Source organism: Thunnus thynnus, chromosome 15 (assembly GCF_963924715.1).
Source record: "Thunnus thynnus chromosome 15, fThuThy2.1, whole genome shotgun sequence".
Classification (NCBI taxonomy): Eukaryota; Metazoa; Chordata; class Actinopteri; order Scombriformes; family Scombridae; genus Thunnus; species Thunnus thynnus.
Window position 1 is genome coordinate 1,780,280 of NC_089531.1, and position 24,331 is coordinate 1,804,610.

Below are 24,331 nucleotides of genomic sequence, written 5' to 3' on the forward strand. Positions count from 1 at the left end.
TTTACTTTAAAAAGATTTCATCAACCTCCAAAAAATATCCTCACTTTCCTACAAAAACTCTACTTTCCAAACAAAAAAAGGTCCTTACCTACCCAAAATGTCCTCGCACTCCAAAAATGCCTTAATTTTACAAAAATATCTTTCCAAAGTTACTTTCACTTTCCAAAAGTATTAACGCTCATAAACCTCAGTTTCCAGAAATGTCCTCACTATAGAAAATATAAAATTAGCAATGCTCCTCAGGAAGATATAAAGACAGGAGGGTAATATTATTAACCCTCAGTCAACCACTGTAAGACGTGATGATTGATGGAAATGTCCTTTTACTTTCTAAAGACGTCCTCAACTTGCAAAAATGTTTTTGCTTTACAAATTGTTTTCACTTTCATAAAAATGTTCTTTCTTTATAAAAAAAATCTCCTTTTCAAAAAAGATTTCTTCACTTTAGAAAATCTACAATTAACAACGATCCTCACAAGGATAAACAGGAGCACATGAAGTGATGTGAAAATGTTTCACTTTAGAAAATCTAACATTAATAATGATCCTCACAACGATATCTTTGGAAGAAGTCCTCACATTCCTAAAAATCTTCTTACTTTCCCAACACTCCTGACTTAAGAAAATCTAAATTAATAACGAGCCTCACAAGGATGTAAGTAAAACACTGAAGTTTTAACCCTCAAACCTGAACCCTTGAAAGACGTCTGGACTGACAAAAATGTCCTCACTTTAAAAATAATCTTAGTCCTCACAAGGATAGAAGTACAGGAGAACACACAAAACCCTCAGAAGATGTGATAACTGGAAAAAAAATGGCCCCAATTTCCAAAAACTGTCCTCACGTTGCTAAAGTGTCCCCGCTCTCCAGGTCTAATAGTCACAATGGTCCTTGTAAAGACACACACACACACACACACACACACACACACACACACTTGTTCTTATCGTCTTTACTTTCTCTCACTGCTTTGTCGCAGGCAATTCTCTGCACAGCTTTAATTAGACTAAACTTGACTTAAAATGAGCCACTTTCTGTGAGAAAACAACTAACGGGGGGGAAATTGGGCTTCAGCGGAGCCACTTAATACGTCCTCGGCGTGTCTGCAGCTCAGGGCCGAGCAGCTTCCCCGCCGCTCCGCCGCTCGTATAATTGGCTGACTCTTTTGTTGTTGTTAAGGGTGCTGCTGTCACTGTCAGCGGTTCGGAGCCCACGTCTCTCTCGCGCACACACACACACACCCCGCAAACCACCACTGCCGCCGCCGCCTGTTGCCATAACGACTAACCCAGAGCCGACGTTAGTGCGGGTGCAATCATCGAGGGGCGTTCATGTGTGACTGTGTGAGAAACATTTCGTGTTTAGTCACACTTGAACTTGATGAATCCTCTAAAACAACGAGTACAACCTGCAGGTGTTATTATTATTATGTTTATGTGCATTGTTTATCCATTAAAACATTATATTGTTTTAATGAAACAACAACATGTGTGACAGCACTTTGCATTCATCACACTTTACTCGATTCTACTCGCACTTTATTGTCTTTTAACTGCTCATATTGTGTTGACTGTAGCACTGAAGGAACACAGTATTGTTTCCCCTGTTGACTGAATACTGTAGCTTTTATTCCCCGCCTGTATCCCAACACATATACATGTATCTGCACACTGGGGATGTGCAGAGAGCCCAGTATTTGTATTTGTATCTGTATTTGTTGAGGCAGCAAAATTATTTGTCTTTGTATTCGAATAAAAGTGGAAAGAGGCTTAAAAATCCTGTTTTTGTTTTTATTACGCTTTTAATTTTAGAAAATTAAAGTTACAATAAGTGTTCATTAAGTGTGTGTTCAGCTTTATCTCTGGGGAACACTCACAACTCCAGGAGTGATGTCAAAATAAGGAAATGTGCGTCATGTAGCAGGTGGATGTGACTCCCCTCACTGAGACCTGCTGATAGACGTCACAGCGGAGCAGAGGAGAGACACTGAGATAGTGATGTAACCGTCCTGCACGCTGGTATTTGACATGGTTTATTTTTCTTCCTGAAAACAAATAATTTTTGAAATATTTGTATGAAACAAATATTCGTAAAAAGCCCACTATTTATGCTTTGCAGGGAGGCTGTTTGCTCGCTGCTGTTTGGCAAAAGTGACAAAACTTGAGCCAAAACGAGCTTTTCTCCACTTTAAAGTCTTGTATCTATGTCTGTCATTCATGTCTGAGGGATCGGATGAAGGGGAGAGGATGATGATGGAGGCAGGATGTGTGATGCTGGTAGGTTTTGGTTGCAGATGACTAACATGTTAAATGCCAGGTTTGATTTATTGAACAGGACAGTGTGCAGTATTAAGCATAAATGATGCACTGCACCGCAGTTAGCTTGAAGCTAATTTGCATCCGTAGGTCCATTACAATCAAAACATACAACAGCACAACAACAAACAGTACAAAGCAAAACAAACAAACAAAAAAACCCCACAAAGAACACACCATAGGAAATACAAGGCTACACACAACAGCACATCACATACACCCACAATGTCAATTAAAAATTAATAATGTAAACTAGACTCAGTGGTCACACAGCTGATTCATCTTTAGTTGATTTTTTAATTTGTTTGCTTTAATATATTGATTGAACTGCAGCTCTTCATATCATCAGGTAGGACGTTCCACTGAGTCGTGGCTTTCACACAGACAGCTGATTGTCCAAATGCAGTGTGATGAAATTGTTCAATCTATAGAGGATATTCTGGAGGATCTAATAGAACTTACTGAGCGAATGTACACAAAGTCACATAGTGAAGGAGGACAAACCATTTCAAATTTTATAAACTAGACACAAATTTGAGAATAATCTAAAATTGTCAAAGCTCAGTAAATTGTATTTCTCCAGAACCCTTCAGTGATGGAGATGCATCGGCTTTTTGTCCAGAGTTTGCAGAATACAGCAGGACGGGTTGGATTGTGCTTCTGTAGACTAACGACAGGAGGTGCTCTGAGTTAGCGGATGATGTGGAGTCTCTGCTGGGTAACTTTATGGATTTCAGTGATGTGTTGATCAAAGTTGAGTTAAACTTCGTTAAAAGTGTGAACTGTTTTTCAGGTTGTGATAAAATTAAACTGTTGAAGTGTTTCCCTGACAACATAAACATGAGTCACATCAGGCACCGTTATATATATATACTCGGTAAACAAGACATCAACAGAATGACTTTAGAAGACATAAAGTAACAAGTGATTATAAAATGCAGAAGGACAATTTGCACTTTTAGTTGGATTAAGAGGCATAAGGAGGTTCAACGGATTCAATTCTACAATTTAATTTGAAACTTTTTTGGTGTTTAGTGTCTGTCAGACCCTGAAAATTGGAACAAAATGAGGAGAAAAGGAAATAAAACGATGGAAATAATCTGATGATGAAACATTAGTGATGCGTATCTGTTAGTTAGCAGAAAGTCACAGGAAATTGCTATGACAATAATAATAAATTACTATTATTATATTATTTTTTTATGGCTCATTACTGTTTTGGTGATCCTGGACTGCCAAAGTGCCTGTGTTTGATATCTATTATGATTGTTTTTAATTATAAAAAATATTAATAATGTGTTTTTATTCTTGTATTTACTGGTGATAAAAGACAAACACACAGAATCTGGTGCTTCCCTGTAATTATAATCTCTAACGTTCCTTTCTTGTATCATTAAAGTTTCCAAACAGTAAGTTAATGTTAAAAGATAAAATAGTTTCAAACATGTTCTCATGATGTCTCAGGTGGACCCGAGTTATGAGCTCACATGTTGTGATGAAGGTGGATATTTTTAAGAACATCTGAGCCCATGAAGGTAACTTTATGAAGATATTTTATGAATTTGTTTTGTTGTTGACTCTTTTCTTGTATGTAGAACAAAGCAACACTGTTCTCACACCTTATACCAATTATATCATTTGCTGGACTTACATACAACCTCATTAGTTTCATTTAAAAGCAGCATTTTGAACCTTGTCCAAAGCCTCTAAATCTAAAAATGTATTAACTCCCTGAGGACAATAAAAAGGTAAATCTTCGTCCACTCACCCTGTTGATCAGCTCTCCCACCATGCCGGTCCAGCTGCCGTTGGGCTCCGGGGCTCCGTACAGCCCGTCGTCCACCAGCTTGATCCTGAAGTTGAACTTCAAGATGTCCGCCAGCTCCCGCAGCATGTCCACGCAGAAACCCTCGTACTGGTCGTTACCATGGAAGTCCTGGTAGTTGGACTTACGCATCACGTACGGGTTTTCCTGTCGGGGAAGAAAGTGACAACATACAGCAGCTGCTTTGAGGGAAGTTTAAGTACAAATATGACTGATGTTCTTACCAGTATCGTGGTGACGATTAGTGTCTTGTTGGCCAGCGTCTCTGAAGCGTTGAGGTCCAGGGAAGTAGAGTTCATGGCCAACGTGTTGTTGGAGTACCAGGTACCAATCTGTCCATCCGAGAGGGAGGAGGAGGAGGACAAAGAGAGAGAGGAAGGAGAGGAAAGGGTGAGGCTTTACTGGCAGTGTCAAAGTCAACATTTCAAGACCAAACGTGTCATAAAAGACTGAAAAACTCTGAGATGACTCCAGTGTAGATGAGATTTGTAGCTTTCTGTGACCCATATTTGGAGCCCATAATACACTGAATGACAGGTTCATGGTGCATTCAAGCCTCTTACATCAACTCACAATGTCAGGAAATATTGTGTTCAGGTGGTCGTAGGTCCCAGGTGAATCCAGCACATGAAGTGGACCAATGAAAAGTCCCCAACAGGATTGGTCGTTTCTTAAAATGCCTAAAACGACCCTCCTATGATCTAGCAAAACCTCTCAAAGGCGCAGACACATTATGTTTCCATCCAACGTAAAAGGGACATGAAACAGGAAACACAGGGTTGAATTTGTGAGCGCTTTGATAGATGTGAACAGGAAACGGAGCGATTATTCATGAGATAGAAGTGTAATGTGACCTTAAGAACTGGTCACAGCATTGTTTAAAAATGTCACATTAGTTCTGAATGTTGATAGAAGGTCACGTCAGTGTGACATCTGTGAAAGTGAATAAACATGGAAACATGAATTAATCATTATTGCTTGTTACTCATTTTTGTGTTTATTCCTTTATTGTTCTATAGGTTGAACTGACTCATGTTAGCCAGAAAGGACCAATCAACCCTCCTGGAGGAGGAAGACTGCTTCTTCTTCTCTGTCGAGGAATTCTCTCCATATATCGTAGAGTACAATATATTATTCTTCAAGCGGGCCTGTATCAAAAATAAATTTTCTAAATGTTAAAATAACGTGATGTTGGCGGAATGAAAAAGGTGGAACCCAACAGCGAGGGCAGCGCAGCACCCGGACAGTCGACACCGTGCACACGATAGAGTTATATTGTAGTTCATCTTCAGAAATAGCAGCGGTTTGGCACTTTTTCCTTTTTATTTATTTACTAAATAATAACCTTTGTGAGACAAACATAAAAATATACTGTGAATATTTTCTATGCCATCACCCTGAGACTAACGTTAGCGATCTCCAGCAGTAACAAACGAGACCAGCTGACAAACTCACACTACAGAACTAAAACGACTTAGACTGGTGGGGTGAAGAAAAGAACTCAGTGCACAGTCTGTTTCACCTGGAAAACCCTGCAGCTGCTCACCGTCCTGGACAGTGATGGCTGGAGCTTCGGCGCTAACGGTGCAGCAGAGACATAAAAACACAGCAGAGCCCCCCCCCCCAACCCTCCCGTCACTCCAGAACAAACACACCGACTTCTGTCTTTACAAGACTTTCAACCAGACTTTCATTTTGTTACTCTCACACAGGCTACAATGGCCTCACTCACACTTTTCTCTGCTGCGATGACTTTCATCAAGATCATTTATCTTAACTGCCAGTAATGTTTCAAAATGAGTTTCTAAAGATACCAATTAATGGTTTGGCACAGTGTTCTGGAGTAAGAGACAAAAAACTGTGCCTCATTTTTTATTCATTCAATTGATAATTGATTCTGAATCAAATCATGAGATTCCCAGAGATTCCCAGAGATTCCTACCCCAACTGTAAAACCATCTCATAGTTTTTCAGTTTGCATCTTTGCATCTTTTTCATTTTCCCTGCTTGTTCTCCTGACTGTTTGTTGTCTTCCTATTTTATCCAGACGCCAGATGTTTGTTGTATTCGTACTTGTTGTGATGTGATGACAGTTTCTTTACCCTTCACGGTCGACAGCACTGCTGAAAGCCCCTGAAAGTACCTGAACTTGGCAAATTTGTGCAAATTTAGTTCCTGGATCTCATCCGTAAAGCGTCAGTGGCAAGAAAAGTAGAAGCTGTGATGATGGATACACGCTAACTTAAGATGCTGCTGTGGAAAAGAGGAATTTGGGCAACATCCTACTCTGAAACCAGAAGTTTCTTTTCCTTTTGAACCCCCTGGAAGGTGGCAGGGCCCTGATTTAACACATAGCTACTGTGTCTGCATTGTATGATTTAAAATGTCCTAAATGTTTCTCTGAGAAAAAAAAAAGGTTGGAGGTGGATGATAAAGGGCACAAGAAGAATGAATTATACAAAGTTAAATATCAGTGAGAGAGAAGAACAAGAAGGAGGGAAACTAACGGAGGGATAAAAGGAAACAGACAGAGGAAGCTGAATAATCTTCGCTGCAGAATCGATGCTAAAATCAATGAGGGAGGATCTGGCTCCTCCCGGCTCATTCAGCGGGTTAAATAAGGTCATAAATATATCCTGCAGCACAAAAAATGCCCATCTGCTGACCTCACAGCACCTCCATCAGATCTCCATGACCTCACCTGACCTCTTGTTTTATGTGTGTGTTTATTAGCTGTTAGCATGTCGTGCTGTCAGATCCTTCCTCCACTCCCATCGTGTTGTGAAAACTCATCTACAAATTTCGGGCATTTTACCAAGATCTCCTCCTTTAAATCATGGCCACTTCCTCTCATCAATATCATTATCTTTTTTCCTAACTTGTTTACCAATAAACACATTTTTTTCAAGCTTTTTTATGCCTCATTTTGACTGTGTCTCCAATACAAAAGACCATTTCCATTTATTTTCCATGACTTCTCATCACACAGTTTAACTAAAGTTTGACTTTTGTTTTGGTTTATGAATACTGTTCTAAAACCATAAAAAGCCATAAAATGTTTATGCTTAAAAGGAGGAGATCAACATTTTTGAAAATTTGCCTTTTTGCTTTCTTGCTGAGAGTTAGATGAGAAGATTGACGTCACTCTCATGCCTGTACGGTAAATATGTAGCTAGAGCTACCAGCCGGTTAGCTTAGCTTAGCATAAACACTGGAAACAGAGGGAAACACTTAGCTTTGCTCTGTCCAGAGGTAACAAAGTCCTACACCTAGCAGCACATTTATAGCTCACTAATTATTCAAATATTGTATCTTATTCCACATAAAAACTGAGTAAAAACAACAGTTTGTGTCGTCAGACTGTTTCTTGGTCGGGTTTCTGCTTCCAGGCATGAAATAATTCAACACATAAACTCTGTTAAACAGTTAATTGTTGTTTTTATACACATCTGTTTTTGTATAGATTAAACAAACAAGGTATAACATGAGTTTTAGAGGTGCTGCTAGCTGTTTCCCCCTGTTTCCAGTTGCTGTGCTAAGCTAAGCTAAGCTAAGCTAAGCTAACCGGCTGCTGACTGTAGCTTTATTTTTAATGGACAGATATTTACAGCAACTCTCGGCCAGACAGCTGAGACATTTCCTTCCCAAAATGTTGAACTATTCATTTAAGAATAAGTTTCTGACTGTAAAGTGAGAAAGCTGGTTTGTTCCCGTTTTATGACCAGTTTATCTCCAGAATGTTAATGTTTTTATATGAGCACCACAGCTGCACCAATTAGTCGATTAACAACAAATTGACTGGCAACTATTTTAATAACTGATTAATCAAGCAAATAATTACCAGATAAATTGTTAATGAAAATAATCGTTAGTTGTAGTTCTAGCACTGTTGCGTTAATATCTGATCTGTTTAAAATGCTTCAACTAAAAGGTTAAAAGATAAAATGTAAATCAGCTTCTGATAACTGAAGACAGCAGATTACAGATGTAGGTTGTTGACGTTGTTGTTGACGTTGTTGTTGACGTTGTTGTTGACGTTGTGGCCTCTGGGTGGTGCTAGAGTAAACGTCCACTAACTCAGCTCCTCGCTGGAGGTAATGAAGAGATTCTACGCTGGACTTAATTCGGTGAATTTAGCTGTATTAACAACATCCCATAAATCAATCTTAAATGAGCGCCGCCACATTATTTTTTACAGCGTACTTAACCCTCTGGTTTATGAACCCGTTTGACCTTTCTGTGATCTCAGCTGAACTCTGACCTTTGACTGTTTGTCTGAGGTCATAAAGCACTCGTGGGTTAAATCTGTTTGTATCGATTTCATTGACGGACCAATGAGAGATCTGCTTACTGTGGAGCTACGACCGGTGGAGAAAAACCTGTCAACTGGCATATTGAGTACTGGGATCAGTGGTTCCCAACCTGAAGGTCTCAAGAACAATCTTAGAGGTCAGCAGCTGATTCAAGGCAGAAGAATGAAAAATAAATACTTCTGTATGTCTATTATTCAAGATATTTCTTTAAATCTTCCCTCATGTGCTTCAATCAGATTAAAATGACACTTCAGGCGCGGCAGCTAGTTTAACCTCCGGCCTGTCTGACTCTCACTTGACCCATTTGACCTCTGACCTCTTTATGGCCCCCAGGGTGTTTCTCCAGGATCTTCAGGGTGTAATTGGTCCTCTGGCCTTTGCTGTTGAACTCTATGTGACCCGTCAGACCGTCATACTCCACCTGATGAGACACACAGAGAGAAAAAAGGTTGTAAACTGCCTCCTTTAAAAATTAATCTCACACCTTCAGTCACATATTTGGTTACAGATATCATGACTAAACTAACTGTAAAATGCAAACGAGTGATAAACATACTACTGATATTCAGTCACAGTGACTCCCGGAGCTTATTTCTATTTTCGCTGTATGCAGCCGTTTACTCCTCCTGGCTTTTTATTCTCTGGATTTTACATAATTTCATTCAACAAAGAGTCGCTACTGGGATAATAAGTTCCCAAAATTTAACAAAAGAAGTATTTGTACCACAGACTTCTGTCTCATAAGTGTCTTAAAATCTCTGTTTCTTTTGTGGAGCAGTTTATATTCCAGCAGAGGAGGTTAAATAAAAGTTAAAGGTGCAACACAGCTAATAAACTACAATAATGTCCTCCAACTCTTCTTTCCCTGAAAGGTCAACACTGTCAAGATGACTTGGTGCTGAACGACAGCACAAAATAATGTCAAATTTCATCAAAGATTAACTTTTTCTTCCACTATTTTCCTCCCAGTAGTGAACAATGATTAGATTTTGCTGTAATATTTTGTGGTTTTAAATGCTGCTGTGACATTTTCCTTTAAATATAGTGACATCAACATTTTCCAGCAAAAAAATAAATAAAAAAAACAGTCCCTAGATAAAAACCTTGGCAAATACTGTTAGGATGAAATGTTAGGTTTTGAAATGAGATGTTTTATATGGATACTAGATGATTTATATTACATTTCAATACTTTTATTATTACCTTGTTTTCCAATCTTCTACCTTTGTAATTAATCACATAGAAGGTGTTACTAACTGTCTGATCATTAGTGATCAGAAAACAAAGAAGACAGTGATAAGTGAGGGAGGGAGAAGGGGGTTCACCATTCAGGGAAGGATCATAGAGGGTCAAGCATTGTCTGCAGCAGAGCAGGAAGAGATTTACATTCAGGCAGGAATCAGCAGGCCAGGAGATCAGAACGACATACATCTGGCATAGAAACTGGGAGCTGAACCCAGGTGTGAAATCCAGATGTGTAATCTTCTTCCTCACAACCTGATTGGAGGAATCACGTGCCAAGAGGCTGGGACCAGCCTGTGCACCAACGATGGGAGAGCTCCCCAACTATAGTAACCAATCATATTCATTCTGTGTCTTCTTATACTGTGATTGGTTGTTGGTTGCAGAGTAGCAGCGCTGGCTGACTGTGATTTTTCAAACAGAAAAGGTCCTTGTACAAGCTTTTAATGATACAATTTGAGATAAAAGGTTAAACGGTACTTAGGAGTCGGTCCTTTCTCAAATCAACGAACACGCTGACAATACACTGTAAAAAACAAACAAGTTGGTTCAACATAAAGTTATTTGTAACCTGTCTGAAAATCTTGAGCCAGACAAGTGAAGGATATCGGGCAGCTGTAGCACAAGTATGAAAATCAACCTGATACATGCAGTTATTAACAATAACACAGGCTGCAACAATTAGTCAACTAATTATAAGTCAACACACAATTGATTGGCAACAATTTTGATAATCGAATAATCCTTTTAGTCTTCTTTTAGGCATGACATGCAAAAATTTGTTGGTTTCAAATTTGACAATTTAAAGCTTTTCTTCTTTAAATGCACAATATGTAATTTCAGCTGCTAGGCGTCTCAATCAAAACAATAACAAAAGACGAAGTGTGATGACGGTGTGAAGTAGCAAGGGATCATGGGAGTTGTTGTCTTTATCATTAATCAACCAGCTTCAGCGGGATAGGATTACTCCAGTGTTCATCATTCAGGATGTTTTTATCCGCAGAGGTCTCCTCCTCTCCAGAACAAACGTACATGCAGATTAAAATCGTTAAAATACTAATTACAGCTGTTTTACCTAAAAAAATCAATATTTCTCCGACGATGTTTGGTGACCACCGGACTTCCTGGAGGGGCTGTTAGCCGAGCTGCTGCTAACGTTTGTCCAGTTTATTTCTCTGATAACTTAAGATCCAGACGTCCAATGACTAAAATCCTTCTTCCAGCTGAAAGATATAGTTAAAAACCACCTAAATTTATCATGAAAATGTGGCTTAAAACTGAATAAAAGTCCATTTATAACAGTTTGTGTGGAACAACCACAACGCTGATGTATTATCTTGTGTGTGTGTAAGTTACTCTTTGGTAGACGCCATTGTAGCGGACAAACACAGCGCCGCCGTATGCATCTGGTGCGTGTTTACTCTTTGGTAGAGGAGGTATGACGCCATCGACAGGCGACCAAATGAAACGGTCCGTTACTTTGATTAAATTACAGATTTCTCTGAGTTTGAACATTGTTGGAAACATTTGGGATAATGTAAGTACACAACTCAACAACATATATAACATAGGTCTAGTTGTTTTTACACATTTTAATGTGGAATAATTACATATTATAGCTTTAAGCATGTAAGTATAAATGTAAATATAGTAAACTTCATATCTTTGACTTTTGGACTGTTGGTCACACTTTGACTCTATTTCAGTCACTTTGTTGACAAAGTGATTAAACGATGAATCTGCAGCTTAATCGATTATGAAAATAATCTTTATCTGCAGCTCTGAAGCAGCTGCTTGTCATGAAGTATCTCTCATGTCTACAAGAAGGTGTTTTGTGTAAAAAACATCCCATCATAAATAAGATTTTAAAAGTGAATGGTGCTGTTAGTGTTCAGGACCTGGTGCAGCGGATTCTGTAGTTTGATGACACAACAGAGGAAACATTTATTCACTGAGAATGAAAATTCATATTAGAAGAGACGCAGACAGACAGTTCATCAGATCAGTGATGAAGCTGTGAGATGAACAACAGCGTGTGTGTGTGTGTGTGTGTGTGTGTGTGTGTGTGTGTTTGTAGGACTGTGAAAACGAGTGTGAGGCTGTGTGATATTTGTGCAGTCGAGTGTGCATTTTGTGTCTGAGTTTATGTGAGTTATGTGTAATTGAGTGCGCATACAGTATGAATGAATGTGTGTGTGTGTGTGCGTGACTCAAGATGAATTACATCCCGAAACCTCTGCGGCGAGAGAGACGGATAGAGAGAGAGAGAGAGAGAGAGAGAGAGAGAGAGAGAGAGGTCTCTGGTTGCTGCCAACAACAGTGTAGAGATGATGAAGTGATGCACTGAGAGCAACAAAAACAATATGGAGGGAGGAAGAGAGAGAGAGAGAGAGAGAGAGAGAGAGAGAGAGAGAGAGAGAGAGAGAGAGAGAGAGGCATCATCAGTGGATGGAAAAAAACAGAAGTGGCAAACAAAGAATCAGAGACAGAGACGAGGAGGAAGAGCAAATTTTAAATGAACATGGAAGTGAAGAAAGGAAGGAAGAAGAATCCAACCGTCACTTTTACTGGTTTCTTACACATGAAAACAGCTTTTTTTAGGCTCTGAACAAATATTACCAGTTTAAAATTCAGTGTGACAACAATTTAGACTTTTTATCTCATAATTCTGATTAACTATGAACCTTTTTTTTAAAATAGAATCAGCTTTATTGACCAAGTATGTTTACATATACATACATATACATTCAGGTTTCTAGTGACTCTGTCATGTTTAACCTTCTTTTTGTCTTGTTCTGGTGCAGATTGACGTCCATAATAATATATCAACACTTCAACTTTTTTGAGAAAACTAAATAAAAACTGGTTTTCTTGTAGAATGCTATTTGTTAAGGATACCCAACATATAATACACTGTTTTTGGACTATATTATTATATTATGTGTTATAGATATTAATGCCTCACAAAGTGCAGATAGGAGCTTTTGCACTTGATGCAAGTTGGAAGAGGTTCTACAAAACGATGCTCTAAATGAAGTTAATAATTACAATTAAATTACAAATGAAATAAAGTTTGTTTTCAGGTAAAAAGATGTAGTGAATGTAATAGTTACTACATTGTAGTATACTAGGGTCAGAATTCCTTAAATTCAGTGTATTTGCTTCCTCGTCTGCTGGAAATGAATGTTCAGTGATTGTGTAACTCGTGCTGTAGCCTCTCTACACATCCAGAGACTCTGTGTTGTGTTTTTGTTTTGTTGTGTGACTTTTCTATCACGACGAAGGGCGGGATTATCTCACAGACAGACTGAATATGAGCAGCCTTCATTGTTCTCATCATCCAAAGTGAAATCCGCCAATCAGAAAGTTCTGCTGATAGGAGGTTTTACGCTTTGGCCATCGTTATGATCAATAATATGTATAACAATCACCTTGTTCCGTGGAGCTCATTTAGAAGTCAAACTGATTTTTCTTGTTTTAAAAAAGACTAAATATAAATAAATAAATGACCTCAACAGTTTTACAGACGTCTCTTTTATAATGAAGCTCTGTTGGGAAAACAGTGTGTGTGTGTGTGTGTGTGTGTGTGTGTGTGTGTGTGTGTGTGTGTGTGTGTGTGTGCGTGCACTAGCGTAGTACCATGCGCAGGTAGTTCATGAGGCTGGTTCCGTGCTGCCAGATGAGCGGGGAGGTGCAGCTCAGCGGCTTCACTCCGATCTCCTGACTGCGGTTCAGCTCGCGCACGGCGCCCACGACCACGTGGACGCCATCGAACATCAGCGCCGACGACAGCTGGAACAACAAACAACGAAAAACACGATGAAAAACCAGGTTCAAGGTTTTTATTGTCATATACACAGAACAACAAAACAACATGAGACAGCAGCAGCATCTACAAACAAAGAGCAGATATAATACAATAGAATTATAAATATAAACGCCATATTTATACTAGGGGTGTGCCCGAATACAAATACATTATTCAGCAAAGCACAAATAGTGGGTTTTATATGAATATTTGTTTTATACAAATATTTTAAAAATGATTTCTTTTTGGGAAAAAAACCCAAAACATGTCAAATACCAGCGTGCAGGTCGGTTACATCACTATCTCAGTGTCTCTGCTCCGCTGTGACGTCTATCAACAGGTCTCAACGAGGGGAGTCACATCCACCTGCTACATGACGCACATTTCCTAATTTTGACATCACTGCTGGTGTTGGGGGTGTTCCCCTGAGATAAAGCTGAGCTACTGACACACAAAGTGCTCAGTTTTAGCTCAGTAATCAGCGCAGTCGTCTATGATCTGGGAGACTCCAGTTAGAGACCCGGTGTGGGGACCTCCTTCATAAGGTAGTTTATTCATGAACACTGATTGTAACACTTTACTTTCTAAAATTAACAGCGTAATAAATACAAAAACTGGATTTTTAAGCCTCTTTCCACTTTTATTCGCATACAAATACAAATACAAATAATTTTGCTGCCTCAACAAATACAGATACAAATACAAATACTGGGATCTCTCAACTTGGTGAATACAAAATTATTATTACTGATAGAAATGATGGAAAAAAAGACTGAAAATAAGTTTTTTAATAAAGTCAATTATCCTTTAGGGCTTTTGGCTTTTGTTCAGCAGCAGTTTTGGGGTTTGAAACTCGCCTCTCTGGTTATTAAATTTTGCGCTCAGATGAGTGTTGCTGTAATATCTGCTCTCCAACTGTTGTAAAATAACATTAAATTCACTCATTTCCCCTCGTTTTCTTCCTTTTAGTGATGTCACCGTGCTTAGTCGTTTTTTTTTAAGCATAATGCCAGAAATTAACTGGTTTTAACTTGTCAGATGTGATGATTTAATGTTTTAATTTTGCAGATATGACAATAAACTGAATATAGGCAATAAATGAGAAATGCAAAGCACAAATCGCCTTTGAAGTTCTTCTACATGTTACACACTGTGCTGTCTCTGTGTTATGGGTGTATAAATAGGTAGAGGTCTGTCTGCAATGAGGTGATGAGTGCTTTGCACTTTTCATTTATTGCCTATTTTCTACAACCTAACTTTGTGGAAAGGAGAAGTGGAACAACAGGTTATGGAGAGTCTGTTGGGAGCACTTCACACGTGTCAGTAGTTCAGCTTTATCTCTGGGGAACACCCCCAACAAATAATTTTTAAAATATGCGTATGAAACAAATATTGGTATAAAACCCACTATTTGTGCTTTGCCGAATAATGTATTTGTATTTGGGTACACCGCTAGTGGGGACCTCCTTCATAAGGTAGTTTATTCATGAACACTTATTGTAACACTTTAATTTTCTAAAATTAACAGCGTAATAAAAACAGAAACAGGATTTTTAAGCCTCTTTCCACTTTTATTCGAATACAAATACAAATAATTTTGCTGTCTCAACAAATACAGATACAAATACTGGGATCTCTGCACATCCCTAATTTATACAGACTATGGCAATGAATAAAAACTATAATCCTGCAGGTTGTATTGCACTTCATATATTGTATTATTGCACTGCTGATGAAACAGCAGCTTAAAGGTAACAGTGTAAAGCAGCTTTATTCCTGCTGTAAATATTACAGTGAAAATGTGGCTTCTTGTGTCTTTACATGTAAGTTTGTGTCCTCTTCAGGTCATGAAGAGGTCATGATTCCTGGATAATTTTGGCTCCCAAACACATGATTTTATCCCTTGAAGTGTTTTATGAAATACAGTGTTTATGTGCTTGTTTGTGTTGTTGGGAACGAGGAACGATACCAGCAAGGAGACAAACTAAAGCTCTCCTGCTATCAGCGGCGTTCATACGGCTCGGTGATCCTATCAGAGTCTGACGTTCTGGTCTGTTTGGTCAGTTGTCAGTCAAACTGACACTCAGAGGGAATCAGACAAATTGTACGGAGGCAGAGCTGCACAGTCTGTCGACGGCTGATAAAAAAAGATGGATGTATGACTGAGTGTGATTTGGAGTTCGCTCCGAGTCGATAGTTTCGGGGCTGGATGACGGTAACTAATTACAGTTTGAAGAGAGGAAGATAGAAGAGGGAAGATAGAGATGGAAAAATAATTGGGAGCTCTCACTCTGCAGCTGTTTGCTCACGACTTAATTATCTCTTTATCTCCAGATATCAGACTGCTCTCTTGAGATCATGAGTTGGTACCAAAATGATTTTTTGGTTTCTTACTCCAAGATAAAAACTGTATTATAATGTTTTCTCATTAATTGTTTTCTCAGAAAGGTCCTGACTTAATTCTTCATGTTAAGTTCCTGAGCTGCAAGACCTGCTTTATGAAGTGTAGAGCTGCAATAAGTAGTCAATTAATCGCTTAGTTGATTGATGAAATATTAATCTGCAATATTTTGATGAATGAATCGTTTTAGTTGCTTTTTTTGAGCAAAAATGCCAGAAATCCTCTGGTTTCAGCTTCTCAAGTCTCAAGATTTGATGCTTTTCTTTGTCAAACATGATGGTAAACTGAATATTTTAGGTTTTGGACAGCTGGTCGGACACATAGACTGTATATAAATATGGACGACGCGTCGTCACTTCCTGCCGCTGTGCAGAAATGACGCCAAATATCTCCTTTCCAAGCAGCAACCTCTGTGGCTGTAAAATGAAGCCAATGTGGAAGTGCCAAAAACTGCAGTTCCTTGAACAGCCACTTGAGGCTCCAAAAGCGAGTCAATCCCCATAGACCCCCATGTTAAAATGCCCAACTTTACAGCAGAAATAAACATGTTTACAGTCTGGTACAAACAACGGTTTTGGTCTCTGTAGCTAATTTCCTCTTTCATGACAACTGTACGGGGGGTGAATTTTTTTATAACTCACCCGTTTAAATTTTATTAAGCCGTAAAGTTCTGCATAATGAAGGACATGGCTGCTTTGAGTGACAGGTCCGCCAGCCGCTAGGTGGCTCGTTTCAGCCATTCGGCCCGCCTCTTTGCCCATTTTTTGATTGGTTGGGAGTTAGGCAGCGTCACGTGCTGCCAAGATGGCGACGGCCGGAGCGGCTCACTTTGAGCTTCAAAACTGCTCTTCAGAAACCAACGGGTGACGTCACGGTAACTACGTCCATATTTTTATACAGACTATGAACAAAACAAGACATCTGAAGACTTCATCTGTTACTAATGATTATTTTTATTTTCAACCAATCTGCCAATTATCTTAAGGATTAATTGACTGATTGTTTTGTCTTTAAAATGTCAAAAAGTAGTAAAAAACTGCCTGTTATCATTTCTAACAGTCCAGGATGACGTGTTCAAACTGCTTGTTTTATTCAACAAACAATCCAAAGCCCCAAAATATTAAGTTTACTTTTACTTTTTTCAATGTTATTTCACTCAGTTGTCTTATTATTTATTTGTTTTTGTTTTTTTCATTATTATTTTGTGTATTATTTACATTGTTTTTGTGGCTGTAACTTTCCTGGCAGCTCTGTGATGTGTTTCCACCTGGAATGAAATATACTATATAAATAAAGTTTTGCATTGTTAATATATGACAGAGAAAAGCATAAAATCTTCATATTTAATAAGCTGGAACTGGTGATCTGTAACTATTAACCAATTATCAAAATAGTTGATAGACTAATCGTTACATCTCTAATTAAAAGAGTCTCTACTGTCCAGATAAAATAACACCAACCGTCTTTAACGAGAAATTAAAGGAGAATCCAAAAATTAAAAGATGTTTTCAGTCGTCATTTCAGAGCGAAACTCTTCATCTGTCGCTGACGGCCGTAATCATCACAATCATACACTTCATTACAATCAAAACAACCGTATTTATGGCTCCTCTCAAGCACCGTAAGTGAATAAATCTGAGTAATAAACCCCCGCAGGATGTTTCTGTGGAGTGATGATGGCGTCTTCAGGTGATTGAGGCGAACTCTGTTGTCATTATTATTATCTTTATCTAAGTCGTCTGCTCAGGTGTTATTTGCTCTGCTGATATCTGAGCTGCAAACCAGACAAACGACTCAGAGGAATCGATTCATCCTGATGAGTCGGTTCATTACAGAGCAGCAGACAGATGGAGAGGATGAAGACATAAAACACTTTAAAACATAAATTATATTGATAAGAAGTGTTGCTCATATTTAGATTTTAAGCTTGTTATCTGGAAATGATGATTGACTTCTCTCATTATCACAAGATATAGAAACCAGTATGTCATCATGATGTATCTGCGTCTTTATCTAAAGCAGAAAAAACCCGTTTTTATATTCATTTTATTTTCTTGTGAATTACTGGATGATTTTACATCTGTAGGCCTTTAAAACTATTCAGATAAAACAAGGAAAAGAAACATCACATACTGGTTGAACTGGTCACAACAGACAGACACGCTGTGAGTAACGAGTAGAGCTGAAACTTATGATTATATTCATTATTGATTAATCTGTTGGTTATTTTCTTAATTAATCGATTAGTTGTTTGTTACTTTTATTCTCTTGTTTTATCTGTCTTCTTCCCTTTTGGCTTCTTTTTATTTCCAAATTTAATACTTTTTAATTGTTTTTATGTCTTTTTACTTGTGTTGCTTTTATATTCTGTTTTGATGCCTTTTATGCTCCATGTAAATCACTTTGAATTACCTTGTTGTTGAAATGTGCTGTACAAATAAACTTGCTTTGCCAATAAAATGTCAGAAATTGATGAAAAATGTTGATCAGTGTTTCTCAAACACCGAGACGACGTCCTGATGATGTTTTGTTTTGTCCACAACTCAAATATATTCAGTTTACTGTCACAGAGGATGAAAGAAACCTGGAAATATTCACATGTGAGAAACTGGAATCAGACAATTTGGATATTTTTTTCTTAAACTTGGACTCAAAACAACAGTTTAGTAATAGCGATTACTTTTCTATTGATTGAGTAATCAATTAATGGCCTTCTCATTGCAGCTCCTCTAGTAATGATGAAGAACTGCAAATAGACACAACTTTGTTTCTTCTGGACCAACATGAATCATCTTGGTATTAGTTTAAAGCTCTAATCAATATTTTTCATAATAACAACATATGAGCTGTCAGTTAGTCAACATAACACACTGTCAGAAACACAGGGCCGCTGCTAATAACCATAACTGGTCATAGGGGCCCTGAGTCGAGTCCTGTGATGGGCTCCAGTGCTCCAATCCAGCCAAAGGTCAAAGAGCTGACATACAAATAAAACAAGTCTAAATTAAACAAAAATGACACAGCTGTGATTACATATTAATATTAATGATGCACTGATTCAATTGCAATTTTATTGGATTTTTGGATTGGATTGGATATACAATGAAAAAACCAACGGTGGGCCTGTCCATAACTAATAATCTGATAATTATCATGACATATTTATCAACCTTAATTTCGGGGGCCCCTGCCTGGTACTTGAGGCCCAACCGGTCTGTAATGTGTCATTGATCTTGATATTTGTTGTATAAATGTGTGTAAATGTGTCTCACCGCTGGTCCGGGATACGGGCTGATGTCACATCCTTCCTTCCAGGACAGGTTGAGGCTCCTGATGAACTCCAGGTAGAAGGGATGGCTGCTGTTCAGCATGGAGAAACCCAAGATGTTGGACTGATCGTCCACCACGTCATCCAGCTGGAGCAGAGGGAAGTCCTGGAGACGGAAGAAGAAGGGGGAGGAGGAAGTGTTACGTCATGTAACAGTTAGTTCAAAACGCAGCGGCTGTGAGACGCAGAAACAAAGTCAGTTTAAGATCGCAGCGGGTAGAAAATCCTGAACGAGTGAAAGATGAAAGAAAAGCAGAAGGAAGAGGAAGACAGAGACAAACCAAGGGCTTGATTGGGGGTTTTTCTTCTGCAGACTGCACAACGTCAAGTTCAATTTTTTAAATGCAGAGCAGAGCAACAGAGAGAAAAAAGGTTTTAAAAAAAAAAAAAAGAAAAAGATGGACATCAAACGCTGGGGAATTTTCAAAGAACTTCAAATAGTCCTTGAAGGCGAGTCGGTGTCACGCTGAGTTCTGCTGCTGAAACAAACCAGAATCAAACCGCCGCTCGGCCCTCCGAGGGGTTCGTGTTCGCTCGCCGGCAGATGCTGACAATGAAACATTTCGCTTCGGCTGTGAAGTGTAAAAACGCCAAAACCTTCAGATTCAGACGACTGAATCAAACCAAACACTTCACCTGCTGCTTCAGTCTCAATGTGCTGCATTCATAATTCTGCTTTTATTTTCTCTTTTCAACTTCAGGCTGCAACTAATGATTACTGTGATCTGATTGATCTAAACAGTCACTTCCTGATTAAACCTTTAAATATATAAAAGTTTCCAGAACCCGAAGTGACGCCTTCAAACTCCTTGTTTGGTTTGAACAAACAGTTAAAAACCTGCAAAATTACAATTTACAACAAAAAAAGCAGCAAATCTTCACATTGGAGAAGCTGGAAAAAGCTTGAAGTCAGTTCATTTTCGGTCTGTTAATACATATTAATTCCAAGCACTTCTAAGGTTTTGAGTATTTAGTGTGTTCATTTCAGTTTACAGACTAAATACAGATGATTTCTCGTCCCACAATGCAACATGCGGCTGAAATGAACGAGGGGGAAACCTGCATGTGTAGGAAGCAGCGTTACAGCTGCTGAAATCTCAGCAAAAGAAGAAGAAAAACAGATGAGGGAACAGCTGGAAAAAAATCCTCAGAAGACGAGACGGCAGCTCCTCCTGCTTATCAATGAGCAGATATGATGATGTGACGTCTGTCGCAGGAGGTTTTTATTTGTTTCTGTTCAGTATGAGAAGTGACGTCGGCTTCATTCACTGCAAAAACAATAAAGTGTGATGAGTAATATATTTACTACGTGAATATTACATAGCTGACACAAGTCTTTTTGTTTTTAAAAGCGGTTTATTATTAATGTGATGTGATGTAATCGACCCAAATACTGTCATCATAATAGTTTACAGCTAAGCTAGTAGCTCTGTGAGGCTGTATGTATGTACAGCGCTGCTTTGAGCTAAATGCTAACATCAGCATGCTAACATTTCATCTGCAATAACCAAAACCAGCTGACCAACCAGCTGACCAACCAGCTGACCGACCAGCTGACCGACCAGTTGATCAACCAATTGACCAACCAACTGACCGACCAGCTGACTGACCAGCTAACCGACCAGCTGACCGACCAGCTGACCGAGCTCACCGTCTCTGGCAGGAAAAAGCTCAGGACGTTTCATGGAAATCTGACCTTAAGATTTTGATTGATCTCTCGTTTGAAAAGAAATGATCTGGACGGTAGCGATACAGGAAAGGTCAAGGTGTAATTAGGACATTAGAATTCATCATCTTTCTAGCTAATGTCATAGAAATCTCTATCATGTCTCCTTCATCTGTCCCTCCTTTCTCTTCTCATTTATGTTTGTACATTTTTCTTGTGATTTCATGAACTCTTTGTTCTCGGTTTGGTTCTGTTTCAAGGTCTTTCAGGCACGTGTGGGAGAACTGGTACTTTGTTCTTGTTTTTATGCTGCTGATTAAAAGAGACATTCTGCTCATTTCAATTCAATTCAATTTTATTTATAAAGCACCAAATCACAACAGAAGTTATCTCAGGGCACTTTTTCACATAGAGCAGGTCTAGACGGTACTCTTTAATTAACCTAACATTCACCCATCAGCAGCAATGAAAAACTTCCCTTTAATGGGAAGAAACCTTGAACAGAACCAGACTCTAGGTGGACGCCATCTGCTTTGACCTGTTGGGTTGAATATAAAGTAGACCTGAGTCTCCAGCTCTATATTTATATTCTGGGGCTCTACTGGAATATCTTTACATGATTTCCAGTTAAAAACTCCTTATTTATCTTCTACTGGTCCTTTATGCAGCCCCTCAGTTCAGCCTCTGTCTGAAACAGGCCGTTTTAGCTCCTGTCTCTTTAAGGCCCCGCCTCCTGATGAGCCCACTCTGTTCTGATTGGTCAGCTTCAGGAAGCTTCCTCCGGCTCCGGAGGCTACGTAAACAAACTATAGTAGCAGGATTTCACTTCTTTTTCTCCTTCTTTACTCCAAATGTCAACTTGTCAAATCCATCCGTACATGTTGGAGCTGAACAACACATGGAAACACCTTAGCAACCACCTTAGCAACCACCTTAGCAACCAAGGCAACAGAACAGACAGCTGTTTATGGGCATCTGCAACAAGCTGATGTCAGCTTGTTGGCAAGGTAAAAAAAAACGTTTGAAACAAAGTGTTGAGACCAGGTTGAAGCCCTGACTTTTGACTTGCAGGCAGCATTTCTACATATATTCACCTCAGGTTTTGGAACTTTGACAATGTTTAACATGTGACATCAGAACAGGATATAAATAACAGTCACCTTAGCAACCATCTTAGCAACCACCTTAGCAACAAAAGCTACAGAACGGATGGCTGTTTATGGGCATGTGCGACAAGCTGATGTCAACTTGTTGGCAAGGTAGAAAAAACTGTTCACGAGAATGTTGAAGCCCTGAGTTTAGACTTGCAGGCAGCATTTCTATATCGTATTGGAACTTTGACCATGTTTATCAAAGATATCCAACATCATAACAGTATATAAATAACAGAAAACCACAAAAAGGATAATATTTCCCCTTTAAGAACCAAAAAATCTGGTTAGTGGTTGTCACTCTGATGTGTGAGTGTTGGACAGACGGACTGTCATCATAATCGTTTGACTGTTGGTGTAAAAACATCCTGGCAAAGAAATCTATGTGATCTGCAGAAACAGTCTGCAGAGACTGAGGTGGAGGGTTATTATTTTATCACCATCAACACTGAGCTTTAATCAGACATCTTGAGAATATTCAGACCTTTGCTGTCCAGCTGTCGAGCTCAACATGTGTGTGAGGTTAATATATTTTCCTCTGAATCTCACCGACACTCATTTACTGAACCGCGTCGCAGCCTCTCAGGAAGCCACCGCCACCACCGTTTGCTGGTGTGGGTTTCCAGTTGCCAAATCAATTCCAGCTACAGCCAAGCATGCTGTCAGACTGTAGGCCTGCCAGCCGTGACAAAGAGCAGTTGGCTGGAGGAGACGGAGCGACCGGGGGGCCAGCACTGCTGAGGGAGGAAACACTGCAACAGCAGCCCAGAAGGACACCGGCGCTGCTGCTGTGACTGCAGCACAGTTTACACACGACGCTCATCCATTTCCTTTAGTAAAGAATCAGGTTTTCAGTCACAGACGAGGGCAGAACAAGGTCAACTCGGCGCTGACGCCTCCAACACGGCTCAGATTTGTGTGAGTCTCAAAGAGCAATAAGTAAGATTTAGATCTCCTCTGCTGTTCTATTCAGGAGAACATGGCCGTCATATATCTACAGAGGTTTGATAAGGTTATTGATCAGTGACTCACTGATTACTTCACCCAGACTGAAGAGAGAGTTTTGGCTTTTGAAACTCACCTCGTAGCTCGTTGTCATCAGTCTGAACCATCTCTCCTCCTCCTCCTCCTCCTTCCCTGAAAACATTCCTCTCGGGCCGTTTGGCGAGACGTTCCCTAACCTCGACGACTCATCAGTTTCCTGTCAGGAGTCGAGTTTTGCAAAGTTGCTGCGCCGAGCTTCAATATCTGCTCACGAAGGTAAAAATAACAGCTGAGCAACATCAGTCAGCTTCATCCTGCGCTGACGTACAGAGAGTTATTGAGGATAAATCTCCCCGAATGTCTCAATATCACACGGTAGAACATGTTTACATCTTGATAAATGCTCATATGGCTGCTAGCACTTCCTGTTTTCACTGTAACCATGGAGACAGACGACAATCACCTGTTTTACAGTTGATACTGAAGAAAAAGTCTGAATCTGATGATAGAAAAGCAAGATATGGAGTGTGTTTGGTGGCAAACTTGTTTCAGTTTCTTTTCCAGATGAGAGCATTCTCTCCTCTCATTGGTCAGATGTGTAAACACAGGAAGAAAGTCCTGAAGAATCTGCCCAGATATCAAGAGGACAACGTGCTCGGTTGTTAAGTCCTGGTCGGATCTGGCTTCGTTCTCTGGCTAAAACTCAAACTTGCAGCCTCGCAGTCGGTCAGATGGAGGTCGGATCACATTCCCGCCACAAACGAGCAGACTGAGACCAACCAGAGTCCCATTCAACCAGACTGAACTACACCCTGAAATACTCTGAATTTAACCTTTATTGTTGCATCGTTTGTTCTCAGATGGATGTTTCAGATGGCACCACCTGTAGTTACCTAGCAACAATAAGAAGTACAGTGAACCCTCTTCTTCTACATGCTTTAATCCTGATCTCATAAGTCATAATAAATATCAATCGTTCATGAATGTGATATTTGGGAGTTTCCTGACATGATGGCTTTCTGCTAATAAATACATGGAGGAGGTCCAGATGGTCTCACTCTGGGGGAAACATGTGCAGTCAATTAGCTGAAATTTAATGAACTTAATCTAATGTTTGGTTTGACCCTCATTATACAGAGTGAAACATTTACAGCAGTAAACACGTCTCCAGACTGTCACTACTCTGGTATTTATGGTACATCATGAGTTTGGCTGTTGTTTAAAGGTCCGGTAATTTAAATCATTTCAAGGCCTTTAATTTAGGCCCCAGAGCTTTGTCAACAGTGTTATTACATCT

General features: G+C 39.3%; 1 protein-coding gene across 2 annotated transcripts in view; it reads right to left on the minus strand.

The window, feature by feature from the left end:
- LOC137198146 (glutamate receptor ionotropic, kainate 5-like) overlaps positions 1 to 24,331 on the minus strand; it is a 107,544-nt gene that overhangs the window by 45,967 nt on the left and 37,246 nt on the right. For both annotated transcript variants that reach the window (XM_067611805.1, XM_067611806.1), the window contains exons 7-11: positions 19,178 to 19,339; positions 13,336 to 13,488; positions 8,771 to 8,875; positions 4,366 to 4,473; positions 4,085 to 4,288 (exon numbers count right to left, since the gene is read on the minus strand). In XM_067611805.1, the coding sequence (XP_067467906.1) occupies positions 4,085 to 4,288; positions 4,366 to 4,473; positions 8,771 to 8,875; positions 13,336 to 13,488; positions 19,178 to 19,339 (732 nt within the window). The remainder of the gene's footprint in view (positions 1 to 4,084; positions 4,289 to 4,365; positions 4,474 to 8,770; positions 8,876 to 13,335; positions 13,489 to 19,177; positions 19,340 to 24,331) is intronic.